The 14,342-nt window shown below is 38.9% G+C and overlaps 1 protein-coding gene across 6 annotated transcripts in view; it reads left to right on the top strand.

Annotated features, from left to right (window-relative positions):
- The window catches only part of si:dkeyp-72e1.9 (syntaxin-binding protein 4), a 92,900-nt gene that overhangs the window by 15,004 nt on the left and 63,554 nt on the right, over positions 1–14,342 (top strand). For 2 of the 6 annotated variants that reach the window (XM_042392753.1, XM_042392749.1), the window contains exon 1: positions 11,644–11,963. The exons of 3 other annotated variants lie outside the window; for them this stretch is intronic. In XM_042392753.1, coding sequence (XP_042248687.1) covers positions 11,909–11,963 — 55 coding nt within the window. In that variant the 5' untranslated portion in view covers positions 11,644–11,908. Of the gene's footprint in view, positions 1–11,643; positions 11,964–12,040; positions 12,118–14,342 lie in introns of those variants that run through there. One more of the 6 variants, XM_042392752.1, reaches the window with a different exon arrangement.

The raw sequence follows: 14,342 nt of genomic DNA, 5'->3' as shown, positions 1-14,342 counted from the left end.
TGTTGAGAAAAGATGATTACCACTTCAGAGTCCCACACTTTTTTAATCTAATGTGATTAAAGACATTTTGGGGTTACAGTATTTTGAAATCATGAAATAGGTCAAAAGAATAGACCACAGGTGTTTGTGATAGTGACTGTACACCCAGCCCATTAAGTATTTGATCAATAATATTTTATGAATATCAGCATGAACAATGCATTTTCAGTGCTTCATCAGAATCATGCAAAGGTACAGTAGTACAAGAGCTTAAAGCAACTCAACAAAACTCACTTTGTTTGTTTGTCAGTAATCTGCCTTTTTCCATCATGCTGTGAGCAACCATGATCTGATTTCAAATGGAATTAATGGCAGTTTAACTTTTGAAGTCATGTTAAAATCATACAGTAAAATAAACTAACTAAAATAAAACAGTTATAGTTGCAAAAAAAATAGTTGTAAAAATTGTAATTTTCAGTGAATTAAATGGTTAACTATGGACTTTTTTGCTAGTACTAGCACTAGTAGTGCTGTGGAGCAATGTTTTTTTGTCCCTGTTTTTGTTTGTATTTTGCTCTCTACGGCCACAAGGACACACATGCACACACAAGAGCATGTGGGCGTCACAATACATATCCCTGGCAACAGTTTCAGTTGACAGCACACCAAGCCATGAGCACACACGTCCTCACAGCAGGGGATAGTGGGGCTGAGCCGCACTGTTGTTGTCCTGCTTGATATCAGGGCAGGATGCAGTCAACCTGAGATGCTTCTAACTAAATCTCTGTAGTGTGCAGTTGAGTTTCACTCCTCTGTTCATGTTTGTAACTTCAGCCTGATGGCCTTCAACCATATCAGATCTGTGTTAAGTTACTGCTGATGCAAACCTAACATTCCCTGCTGCTTCACATGAAAAGACTTCCACCTGTGAACCAGTGAACACTCTCACCATACCAGCATGATGGCTGGATTAGTCCCAGTTGCTCAAGGCTCAGCTTGGCACAAGCATCCCTACTCACATAGAAAAATACTGAATGTTAACTGTTTGTTTGGAAGAAAACACCACAGGGTACCTTTTAATGCTGCTGGGGTCTCCATGAAACCTCGGCAGGGGGTCCTGAAACTCCCCAAGGGAACCCTGGATGTTCTGGACCTGTTACACTGAACCTGCAGCTTCCCTTCCTCTTCTATAGAGGGCAGCCTTGTAACTGAAAACTCTTGACCGTGATCATCATCACACAGGCCTGGACCCAATCACAGACACACACGTGCACACACACACACACGCATGCACACATACACACACACACACACACACACACACACACACGTTGATAAATGTGTGTGTGTGTGTGTGTGTTTGTACGTGTATGCTAATGTGTGTGCATGCATGTGTGTGTCTGTGATTGGGTCCAGGCCTGTTTGATTTCTCAGTGTGGTTTGGATTATCCCATAATCTGATAACGACCAACTGTGCAGATTTAGTGATTAAAGTTCTGAGGCAAATGGTTGTTGCTATGGCTGCCAAATAGAAGAAAAGAAGAAGAGAATAAATCTGTGTGTCTGAGGAGAAATGTGTCTTTGTGTGTGTGTGTGTGTGTGTGTGTGTGTGTGTGTGCACACGTGTGGTGGGGGTGCTGTTAATACACAGAGTCATACTATAATGTGTATATGCAATAATATACAGATTTATCTATGTGTAATACAGTGCACACATCTGTGCTAAATACATATTATTAAGATGTATTTCTCTAAGAGAGAGACACAGCGTGGACATGTTTACCTGCTGATCCTAGCAGTCATCATTCAGTGATTTCCTCATTTCAATAATAAACATTCGTCCACTCTTACCGATTACATCAAAGAAAACTCTTCACACATTTAAAGTAAAACCTCCAATAAATTATTTTGTTAGTCTAATTAGATATAGCTTGGAGTCATTTATTCAGACAACAGGTGTAGAGGTTGCAGCAGCACAATGGAAGCACAGAGAGAGATTGTGCACCGAGAAAAAATGAAATGCAAAGAAAAAGAAAGTAAAATCTGTTTCATAAATGATTAAACACTGTGAATATGCTGATTTGACAGTAAGGAGATAAAGATCAAGAGAGATTAAAATAAAGTCATGCAACCACAATTATAATCAGACAAGCTGTCTCCCATTTTCAGTTTTTATTCATGCCAGAAGCATAGATGAATAGATGGATGTCCAACAAAATACATATAGCATGTGAACAATAAGAATTAAACATTGTATGCTTGGGCACTGTCAGACTTCTCCCTAATAAATGATGAAACTGATCAAATTTATTGGATAATTCACTAGAGAGAAGAGGAGGTGAGTGTCCCTCGTGCTCACAATGATCATTCATTAAAGCTTCGATGGAACAAATTCACTTTAAAATCCATCAGTGATGCAGCCTGTGAGAGAACTGAGAACACTTTTCTTCCCTCTGATCATTAAACTTTTCAATTCACTTTTGTGGTCTAGCAGTGATACCACTTTATCTCACGCACCAGCTTAAAAGGCTCTGTAAATGTCTGAATAAATCTGTAAGGAACATTAATGTAAAAGTCAACTACAGTATATCTAAATGACAAAACGTCAGCTTCAACAGCTTGATGAAGGCAGCAGAGTTACCTACTTGGTCTTAGAATTGCCCTTTGTTCCTTTTAAACATGTTTTAGATGAGGGGTCATTATGGGAATGGCATGGATATGGGTATGGTGGCCAGTATCTTCCCCATCACATTGAATATATCACTGACTTCAAATATGGCCGTCTGTTGGCACAATAATCAAATAACTATAGAAAGTGGGAGTTTTCTCAGGAGTTGGTTGAGAGCAAACCAGAGCTAAAAGGAGAGTGAATATTGGACATATAGTCATCATGTGGACACAAACATGACTAATGAATGCTACTGTTGCTCTGTCTGCTGGATTGTTAATAGGCAACTTTTTGCTAACATGTTCACCATATCAACTTTAAAAGGTGATGAATATGACATAATATGTATGTTTTAATAAATATATATAATACAAATATGGGTTTTTTTTTGTCATCTTCCTCTGCCTCCTCTAATTGGCCAAAAATCAACGAATGCACCTTTAAATCTAGTCATTTTATTGCACTGGGACATAAAACAGAGGTGATGCTTCATTTACAAGAATATAAATATTGTGTATATCTTCCCAAAATAAAAACAAGATCAAAATATTTCAGGAACACATGACCAAAAAGTAGAATGCTGGACCTCGATAGAGCAGTCAGTATGTGGCAGTATATGGCAACACCCTGCAGCCTTCTGCTTTTTTGGTTTGCGTTTAAAGCACCCTTCAGTTCTTCAAAGCATCTCGCAAAGATGCTTTGAAGAACTGCTAAGCTTCTCTAGGTATTAGATTTTAAAAAAAAAAAAAAAAACGTGGGATTTCATATGTTATGTAATCCAGCAGCTGATCAAAGTAAACACAAGTCACCCAAATCAAATGCTCATTGAAAGAATTTCAGTGGCTTACCCCAAAGATTGGATTGCCATTTGAAAAACACGTAAACAAGCCAAACCATTGAAACATGTATAGCAGAGAAAAGAAGATGCTGATGAATGTAAGGCTTAAGGCCCTGGGTGAGAGAGTCACGTCCATCTGAAAGGCTGTCAGGATGATGAAAGAAACAAACTGCCCTGTATGCAACTGAAATGTTCCCCATTGCTCACAAATACAATTCACAAATTATCTTGACATTGAACATGAATGCGTTTTTGTTGCACTTATGAAGTAGTAGAAGTGCTCCCCTGATCACAGCTGCAGAAAAACAGTCTGAAACCTCTAAATGAGTACAGCATTTCCTTCATTTAAAGGTATAATCCTAAAGATTTTCATTATATCAAATCCCATTTTTATACTATTGCCATTCATTTTTGCATTCTGTAACTGCCTCTATGTAGTAGATTTCATTGTTACAGATGATGTCTGCCTTTTCCACATAGAATTCAAATAAGGATTCAAAGGGAATGATGCATGCATGTGCTGAACATTATGCAGAAGAAAGAAACATATGAGTTCAGTATTACAATGTCAGACAACACTGTTAAATCTTTTTTATTAAAACAATGTGAGGCGATGAATCCTCCCAGCTCATGTTATTTTGGTGGTGCTGTAAACAGTTAAACCAGTTGTAGTTCAGTTGCATTTGTAACAAGATGAGCTGCTTAAAGAGCAACTTAACACTGCTGAGAATCTTGTTTATGTTGACTTACAGTTGTTTAACTTGCTGCAGTGACAAACAAGTGTACTCCAGGACCAAGTGACATCACTGTTGGGTGTGGTTACAATTGCAACAGAGCACACCACACCCATCAGTGATGCTGGCTGTGATTAGAGGTGAAACAGACAAGAGAGGAAAGAGATACACTGCTTTACAGCCCACTGTTTAATTACTCTTTAAGGTGATTACTGCCCACAGTAATCAACATGTTATTTCCAACAGAACTCTGAGACCTGGATTATTTAAAATACACTTGCTGTTACCACCAGTAACCACCTGTGTTGCTAAATCAACCAGGACTGAAATCAGGATTATTATGAGGATTATTCACTTTAGTTTAAATTTTTATGAGTTCTGTAAATTATGTTTGACTTTAAAATACAATAATGTATATCAGAGTTTCCCCTGGGTCACCCCCTGCAAGAGCTGCTAAAGAAGGGATAAAGCAGTGGAGAATTTAATGCCACTTTGAGACCAGCACAGTGACAAGTTACAAACCTGTGTTGATCTGAATGGATCAGTGTGTGCATTTCAACCTGGCTGTACAGGCGTCTCCCAACCTGGGTTTGAACAAGAGCTGAACATAACCCAGCGGCACAGCACACAACGCAGTCAAGTGCATAGCATGCATCTGTGGCATGCCTGGATACAGGGTGGGATCAGAGAGAATACATTATCAGACATTATAGGTGGGCGTGTTAGAGGCTGTGACTTGTGCCAATAATATTCGCTAAATTCATTCCCTTATTATTTGGTGATCAAATTTTTATTTTTCACCACTGGAGGTTAGATTGAATATATCAGCAAATCATCAGCATCTACATACATCTGTAATACTGGACATAGATTTTTCTACCATAACAATACAAACATGATACTCTTGTTTTTCCATGTATATTATGGCATTCATCAACTGCCTGACAAGTGCTCTTCTTTGCTCCTCCAGTCTTTAAAGTTTCCCTCCTCCCTTCCCCCATCCTGGATGGCATGCATCAGCATGATAGCAGCAGCATGAAGCTGTAAAGATTAACTAGTAGACACAGTGTAAAAGAGTAGCAATATAATAATAATCTGAGAATGACTAAAAGTCATAGAAACACATCCAAAAGATAATTCATTTATATGTGTGGGCGTGTCATGTATGGTATTAGTAAAAACAACACTGGTATCGGCATCAGCTTTCAAAAACCCATATCAGTCAAACCCCAGAGGCACTGAATAAGCTCCTCCAGATGCAGAGAGTGATTTACAGTGAGATATCAGGGTTTATGAGCGTGTCAATGGGCTGCAGTGTCTTCTATCATTCATTCTGTCCTGGTGCTATTATTCCACAGAAGCATTGACATGTTGGTGTGTAAGTGTTACATCACCAAGATGATGAAATTTGGTTGTAAAATCTGACACACGATTAGTCGATCATGTTAAATTGCTTTGCACCTTAGTAATTAAACTTGGGAACACTGAATAAAACTGAATATGTTTAAGCAGGTTTCCATCCAATTTGAACAAATAATTTAATTGTTGTGGTACACATACAGTAAGCACATTGTTTTTCGATGAACTGCACGTGGCTCAACAAGCCAGCATTACCAAATAAGATGACAGCAGTGACAACAAGTTGGCTACCCTACCAGTCAAGTGTTAGCAAAGCTTATGTCTGTGCTCCCAAAGCCTGTCTCTGGAGTCAGTACAAGACCTCTGGGTTAGGTAAGAGACTGGACAGCCTCCAGCATCTTCTAATCGCAACTACTGGGTAAACACCAGAAACCCTGGCTTAGCTTTAGAGGAATCACTGGTGTGTAGGTGGAAACAGTACTAAAACAAGTTCAGCAGTAGTGCTGTTATTGTAAATAATGGTTGATTTCATTTTATTTCATTTGAGAGCACAGAGATCCAATAAGGATGACAAAAAACTAAAAGCTAATTTGGATTAGACTGACAACTGGTTTTAAAGGCATTTACTGAACCAAGATTCAGACAAACAACCGTATAAAATCTCTGTACTGATGGAATGAAAATATCATATAAAATGATGATGGGTCCATGTTTCTTTACATGGCATGCTTGGTTTGTAATTAAAACCTGAATGATCAATTATAGTTTCTCACTATGGTTCGAACAGGAAAACCAACAATATAAAGAAATGCTGCTTTAATTGATTGATATATTCATTTATTTAATTAGTTGACTTTTGGCCACATATTATAAAGTTGTTATGGCAAACATGTTAGATAACACTTTCATATTTACACATCCAGCAGAAATTCATTTGGAGTCGTGTTTGTGTTTACCTGATGAATGTAAGTCTATATTCAGAATCAGAATCAGGTTTGTTGCCAAATAGGTTTGCACATACAAGGAATTTGCTTTGGTGTTGTGGTGCATAACAATCAAAATATACACAAAATTAAGGAATCCTTTTTTTTTTTTTTTTTTTAAAGAATTCACAATAAAAAATATGTAAAATATATGTAAGTGAGAAGAGCTGCTTTAAATTTTAAATGAAAGAGAATGAAATGAAATATACAAAATATTGACCAGGAGTAAACATTATATGCAGTATACAATTAATAATAATAATAATGATAAGAAGAAGAAGAGGAAGAAGAGGAAGAAGAAGAAGAAGAAGAAGAAGAAGACAAATTGTGTTAATGTCATGCACCATGTTAGGTCAAAGATCATGGATGTGCAAATATAAGATTATGGGATTTTACATTAATATAACGTGTAATTTCCATGAGACGGATAGAGTCTGTGTCACTGGGGGTCCCAGGCCTTGATGATGAGGCTGAGGGGAAGAAACTGTTCTTGTGGCTTGAGGTTTTTGATCATGACAGTCCTCAGCCTCTTGCCAGAGGGGAGCATGTCAAAGAGTTTATGGGTGGGAGGGGTCTGCCATGATCTTACCTGCTTGCCTCAGTATCCAGGAAGCGTGCAGGTCCTGGAGGGACAACAGGTTGCAGCCGATCACCTTCTCAGCACAGCAGATGATATGCTGCAGTCTGCCTTTGTCCTTGGCAGTTGCCGCTGTGTACCAGATGGTGATGGAGGAGGTGAGGATGGACTCAATGAAGGATGTGTAGAAGTGCACCATCATTGACTTTGGCAAGTTGAACTTCTTCAGCTGCTGCAGGAAGTACATTCTCTGCTGAGCCTTCTTGTTGAGGCCACTGATGTTCTGCTCCCATTTGAGGTCCTGGGTGATGATGGTTCCCAGGAAGAAGGACTCCACTGTGTCGACTGGGGAGTCACACAGGGTTATGGAGGTGGGTGGGGCTTTGTTCCTTCTGAAATCCACATCCATCTCCACTGTCTTTAGAGCATTGAGCTCCAAGTTGTTTTGTTCACAGCAAGTCACCAGATGGTCAACCTCCCACTTGTAGGCAGTCTCATCCCCACTATAGATGAGCCCAGTGAGGGTGGTGTCATCTGCAAACTTCAGGAGCTTGACAGACTGATGACTGGAGGTGCGGCTGTTGGTGTACAGGGAGAAAAGAAGTGGAGAAAAGACGCAGCCTTGAGGGGAACCGCAGCTGATGGTCAGGGAGTTGGAGATGTGCTTCCCCAGCTTCACATGCTGCTTCCAGTCAGACAGGGGATCTGTGGTCCACCTGCAGGTGGAGTCAGGTACATTCAGCTGGGAGAGCTGGTCCCACAGAAGAACTGGGATGACAACATTGAAGGCGGAGCTGAAGTGCACAGGATCCTGGCATAGGTGTAGTAGAGGGCCATGTTGACTGCATCATCCACAGACCTGTTGGCTCTGTAGGGGAACTGCAGGGGGTCCAGGAGTGGGTCTGTGATAACTTTGAGGTAGGACAGCAAAGGAGGAGGTGCTCAAAGGACTTCGTTACCACTGAGGTTAGGGCGACGGGTCTGTAGTCTTTTAAATCCTGTGGTCCTTGTTTTTTGGGGGACGGGGATGATTGTGGAGGATTTGAAGCAGGCACAAGCATATTCAGTCTCCTTTTAGCTCGGTTTTGGTCTCCATCAACTCCTGAGAAAAATATGTGACTCTTTAGCTGTTAGATGCTTCACAAAGTTCACCTTTGTTCCCCACCAATTTTGTGTGCCTGCTGTTTGGTGCTGAGCAGCTGGTGCACAATGGGTTTATCAGAGCTTTTTTTAAACTGAAAACAGCTGCTTGCTGCTGCTGCAGGTTGGACTAAACCAAAACAGTTGTGGGCTGTAACCTCACAACAAGAGCAGTTTTATTGATTTCTTTACGAGGGAAATCAATGGATAAAATGACTATGCATAATGAGAAGGTGTTGTTTATAGTGTGTGTGTGTGTGTGTGTGTGAATGATTAGAAACTCCTCCTGATGAGCAGGTTAGCACCTTGCATCGCAGCCTCTACCATCAGTGTATGAATGTGTGTGTGAATGGGTATGTAGCGTAAAGTGCTTTGAGTGGTTGGAAGATTAGAAAGGTGCATATATATTATATACTATTATATATTATATATATATTTATACATAAATGCAGTCCATTTACCATCCATTTATAGTGACAAACCCAGAGGGAATTATTACCAACTCTGCGGTTCCCCTCAGCTCCAAAGAGCCATTTGGCCTCTCTTAGCTCATTGTTTTGGTTTCCAGCCCAGAAATATATTATTCTATCATTAGGAATATGACTCTAAATGAATGTTTCTTCATGTCCACAGGATATGTAAATAAGCAATTGCTAACATGCTCACCATCACAACGTTATAAGGTGATTTCAGTAGTGTTTACAACTATTTCTGCTGCCCCCAGGTGGCCTAAAGAAAGAATTATTGCACCTTTAAAGGCATTTATTAAATAGAGCTTCCCATTTAAGGGGTGCTTTAATAACTGTTTGTGGTTCTTGCTGGCAGGCAGAGCAAGTAAAATATGAAATAGTAGGCTATTATGTATGTGTGTAGTTTGTAGTAAAAATTTACAGTTGCATAATCTGTGCTTCCTGTTTGGAGTGATTGAGTAGCCCTCTCATAAAGGCCTATATTTAGCACGTTGTTGTGCCATATGGATTTGTGTGTATTATCCTTTTGCCATAAGCTTATCCTCTCTTCATCAACTGGCACTCTTCATACTGCATGTGTTTGGCAGCCGCAGTGCATCATGACAGGGAATATGCAGAGCCAATGTTAACAACCGGCAATCAGAAATCCAGGCTTTTCCACAAAAACAGAGATATGTTCCAAAGGTTGAAAAAGCCTCTATGTTTTGCCAGGTATGTTTTCAACTGCTTCACGTCAGCTAGGCCAAATTTACTCTCAGATATCTCCTGTGCCTGCATGCCAGGGATTACTGAGCTGATGTGGTATTCTAGGGAATTTTCACATGTATTTAGCATCATAGTCAAAATGTTAAAATGTCTCTTACTAGTGTTACTCATGGTTGTGTTAAATTAATATTTACTCTGCATACACCTACACGTGGATCCAGAGGAGTTGTATGTAGGCTTAAGCTAATATTGTTTAAAGCTGCCACTAGCTGATATTTTATGTCAATATTCAATAACTTCTTTATTTTTTAGTGATACTAACATTTATTAACAAAATGGTGTGCAGACAATGGAAGAGAATGAGTGTTTGTTTCTCTTATTGGAAAAGCTTTTGAAACATTTAGACCATTATTTGACACTACATTCCACTGAGACCAGGATTACTAAATTCCTACCATTTTAGCAGCTTGTTAAGGCAGGTGTAGGAAACACACCTTACATTGACATAAAACTGGATTTTATTATTGGTGTAATGATGTTTCTCTGTGTTGGCCCTGTGATGGGTTGGACATCCAGGTGATTGCCTGCCTTTTGCCCAGCATGTGATGCCCTACAGGAATAAGAAAGAACATAGATGGATGGATATTTTATGTTGCAAAACAGCTGAACATTTTCAATGTCTACATGTGACTCATCATCACCGGTTGCAATCTATGTCTACAGGTTAAGACCAGGTCATTCAAAGAGTGATGCTTTCTCCCCTGTTTTATTTGAATTATTTTTAGGGGCCAAAATGTGTCAAATTTTCCAATAATTTTGAAGACAAAAGCAAAGATTTGAGGTCTGAAAAAATAAATATAGTGGTGGGTGGCAGAGCAATTTTTTAATCTGCTTTTCTGTCTTGTTTATAATCTCATAACTCCTCAAAGTTATCTTGCAGCTCTCAGGTTAAGAACCACTGGTCTACATAGTTGCATGAAATTATTTTGTGGGGTTATGATAACTCTGTTAATTTGAAGGAACCCCTATATATCTGAGGAAATAGAGCTGAAATGATTAGTCGATCAATCTTTATGTTGATGTCAACTACGTTATGTTAGTTGTCAACTATTCAATTAATCACCAACTATTCTGATAATCAATCATTTGGACTCATTTTTCAAGAAAACAATGTCCAAATTCTCTGTTACCAGTTTCTCAAATGTGAATATTTTCTGGTTTCTATGATAGTAAACTGAATATCTTTGGATCGTGACTGTTGGTCTGGATGTCTTGGGCTTTGGGAAACAGTGATTAACATTTTTCATTTTATAGACCAAACAATTCATCCATAATGAAAATAATCATCAGTTGCGGCCCTAAAAGTTGATATGTAATTGCTAGATTGAGCCACATTTAGCATATTTGTCACACACACACACTCACACACACACACACAGTATACATAGTAATGAAGGATAGGTCCAATAATCAATCACATCACATAATAATATACATCAGCATCAGCACATAGCCTACTGCTCTGGTAACTTTTATAGGCATTTAGCATGTTTTAACATTTTATAAATATACCTTTACTCAAAAATAATCAGCATATTGACTGACAATTAAATGAGTTTTTATATTTGCAGCCCAGACAGGCAGCAATAAAATACAGATGCTTAAAGGCTTGAATGACAAATAACAATGCAAAGTGATGGCTGTCAAGGAAGGATTAAATTGCTGCTTCTAAATGGAGAGCGGGGCACTTGTGCATTAATGTGTTTAAAGTCAACTAAAGCCCCTCCTGCTCTGCTTCAATTCTGAACAAACAGTTGTTAGTGTAGTGGGAGGCAGAGGAGATATTTGATTCTCAACATCTTCTGCAGAATATAAATTTAGGATTTCCCTTTATGATTGTGGGTTATTACTTTTAATATAAGCTCTAGATGTTGAATATTTTAAAATGCCGGTAGATAAAAATTGCCTGCAACAATGTCCAATAACTCAAAAATATTTTCATGAGCTGGTAAATATTCCACATACTCACTGTAACTGAGAAAAATATGATCCATAATCAATAGCAATAATAACACTAAAAACAGACAGGCTTTGCTGTGGATATCATATTTTGCAACTTCAGCTTGTTTCAAGCATCAAATAAAGCCTCGTTGTGGTCCATCAGGCAAAGACAGATGACAGGTAGTCTTTGGGAAAACGTGTAAGAGACAAACGTCGTCAGATCATTTCCAGTCTCGGTGCTTTCTGTGCCCCTTTTTAATTTTTCGGCGTCTTTAGTTATGTAAGAGATTAAATCTGTGGGTGAAGGTGGAGATGTTTGGAGCGGACAGTCTGGTTAACTGGAATTAAAGGCAGCTTGTGTAGACAGACCATCATGTGGCTGCTGGCTGAAGGCTGAAGGCTGAAGGCTGGGGAAGCTCGACCGACCGTGCGTCCTACCGATGAAGCGGGCTCCATGTCAAAATGCCAACTTTTTCAGTCATGTATAAAGGAGCTGTCATCATTAGCAGGTAAAAAAAAAACTAGCGCTGAGTGTCGTGTGAAGGTGTTTACGGATGAAACGCTGCGCGACACTGCCGTATGCCTACTTTTGTCAAGTGTTGAGTGTGTGTTGTAGTGGCGGTGCTGGAGTGATGTTTACGGCTTCTGTTTCAAGGGGAACAGGTGAAATGTTGGAGTTGTATATACGTATATATCAATATATATTTTTAAAAAAACGTTTTTAATTGAAGTGGGGCTCATGCGTCTAAGCTCGCGCGCCTGGATGCCTCGTAGGCGGCTTAACCAGTGAACATGTGGTGCTGCATTTGACTGTTTTTCATGGTTGTGCGTGATGTCTAAATACATTCCCTTGTAGGTGTTGAGAGCAACAGATGCTGCATCAGCAGCAGGTAGCAGCACACCTGGTTGAAGCTCGTTAGTGTGTTTTCCTGCTGTTGTGTTGGTAATCATTCCACAGAACAGGACAGACCACTCCATCTGTCGTCTATCCTGCTCGTGCGCCGCGCGCAACGAGAGCTGGTTCAATTCGCCTTCATCCTGTAATGGACATTCTGTGGCTTAAGATATATAGCCTTGTTTTATTATGTACTCTTTTAATAGTTGTAGATTTTTTTTTTATTTTACAAATGATGGGTTGTGCTGTGTAGAATCGATGAAGCCCAGAGTGGATGCATATCAGAAGTAACACTAAGCTTCCCAGTGATTTCCCAGTTAGGCTATTAGTGCGCTCCTATTGACCAAATACAGCTAATGAACTTGTAGCTAATGACTTGGTTTCCTGTCTTTAGAAGAAGAATAAAACATATTGCCTAGACAATTTTTCCTTTGTAAATGATTATAAGGCACTTTTGGGAACTATTTCAATGAAGAACATCTTGTCATGTATAAGGTCAAATATCAGATCAATCAATTTGACAGTAATAGCAGGCTCCACTGGTGAAATGTAATGGTGACATTACCTTTTATTGATTTGAGATCATGAGTTGTGCCTTTAAAGGTTTTATTCAAACCCTTTGTACCACATGAACATGTGTAAAAACTATGTCTATTTCAATACAAAACACTTCTTTAATGCCTGAAATGAAGTCCAGGTGTTTTGATTATATTAATGTTTGTTACCTACAATCACATAACATGGTGAATGCTAGAAGAAACACCATTGCCAACACAACAAGGACACATCATTTAAGCTTATGGTGTCATTATTTAATTGCTAGTTTCCCCATTGAATAATATACATAAACTTGTTGTAATATTTAATTTTTGCATTCCACAAGTTTGCCATCGATGCTTGGTAAAGTACAGTTTGTTCCATGATGGAGGTGGATGGAGACAATATTCTTGCTAAAAAAGTGGTGGGCACACATTATGTAGAGCCCAGTTAGACTTGAAACTGGAACAGAGAGGAAAATTAGGTTTTTGGGCATAGCCAGAATACAAACTTTTAAAAAAAGAATCAAAGAGGAAGTTACAAGTTTTCTTTATTAATTGAAGGAAATGTAGACTATTGTGGTGCTGTAGAGCAGTGTTTGCATGAGGTATTGTTTTGTATTGTGTGATCCAGCACAGAGTGATGTGATACATATTCCTGCTGACTAGTTATTGGTGTTAATGTAGTGAATATATAAGGTGGTATAATAATGCAGTGGTATAAGAGGAGAAAAAGATGACTGCAAGACAATGTAAACGATGCGTCTTTCTAAAAATGAAAGTAGCCTTTATGTGGTGGAAAATCCATTTAACATGTTTGTTAGATGTAACTGTTTGACACAAGAGTGTGAAAATTGATTCCTGACCTTGCAAAGAGTAGTTTGACAAAAAAAACCCAACTAAAAATAACTCAAGGTCCACTTGCCAGCTTCCAGAGCTTTCAACTGTATCTCACCGATCTCCCCCCTTTTGTGACCAAAGAGATGACAACTGAGAAAACGCCATTCACAGATAAAGACCATGAGAAAATGAGTGTTTTTTACATGATTACATGACACGAAACATGATTGTTTACGATAAAAATTCCAAAGTGAACCTTCAATAGAGATTCCCAAACACGTTGGGACTGTCAAGATCAACAAGCAGATGAATCAAAGCTAAGCGTAAGAGTGTCAGTCTTAAAAGAATCTCTTAAATCTTGTGTTTAAATATTTTAGTTTAGATATTATGAACAGTACATACTGCTGCTGACAGTATATATATATATATATATATATATCATATAGACAATGTTTTCATTGGAGTTCAGCATGGCCTCATTGTTTTACTGACAGGAGTGGGAGTGTCAGGTTGCTACTGGTGAACCCTCTGCAGCTGAAATATTAATAATGCTTCTTGTCATGTGGGTGGCTGTCAAACAGGAATATGTAGCTTCAATGCTGAGAAGACATTGTCTC

This window comes from Thunnus maccoyii, chromosome 18, assembly GCF_910596095.1.
Source record: "Thunnus maccoyii chromosome 18, fThuMac1.1, whole genome shotgun sequence".
NCBI lineage: Eukaryota > Metazoa > Chordata > Actinopteri > Scombriformes > Scombridae > Thunnus > Thunnus maccoyii.
The sequence above is the reverse complement of the archived record's forward strand: the minus strand, read 5'-3'. Positions and strand labels throughout refer to the sequence as shown.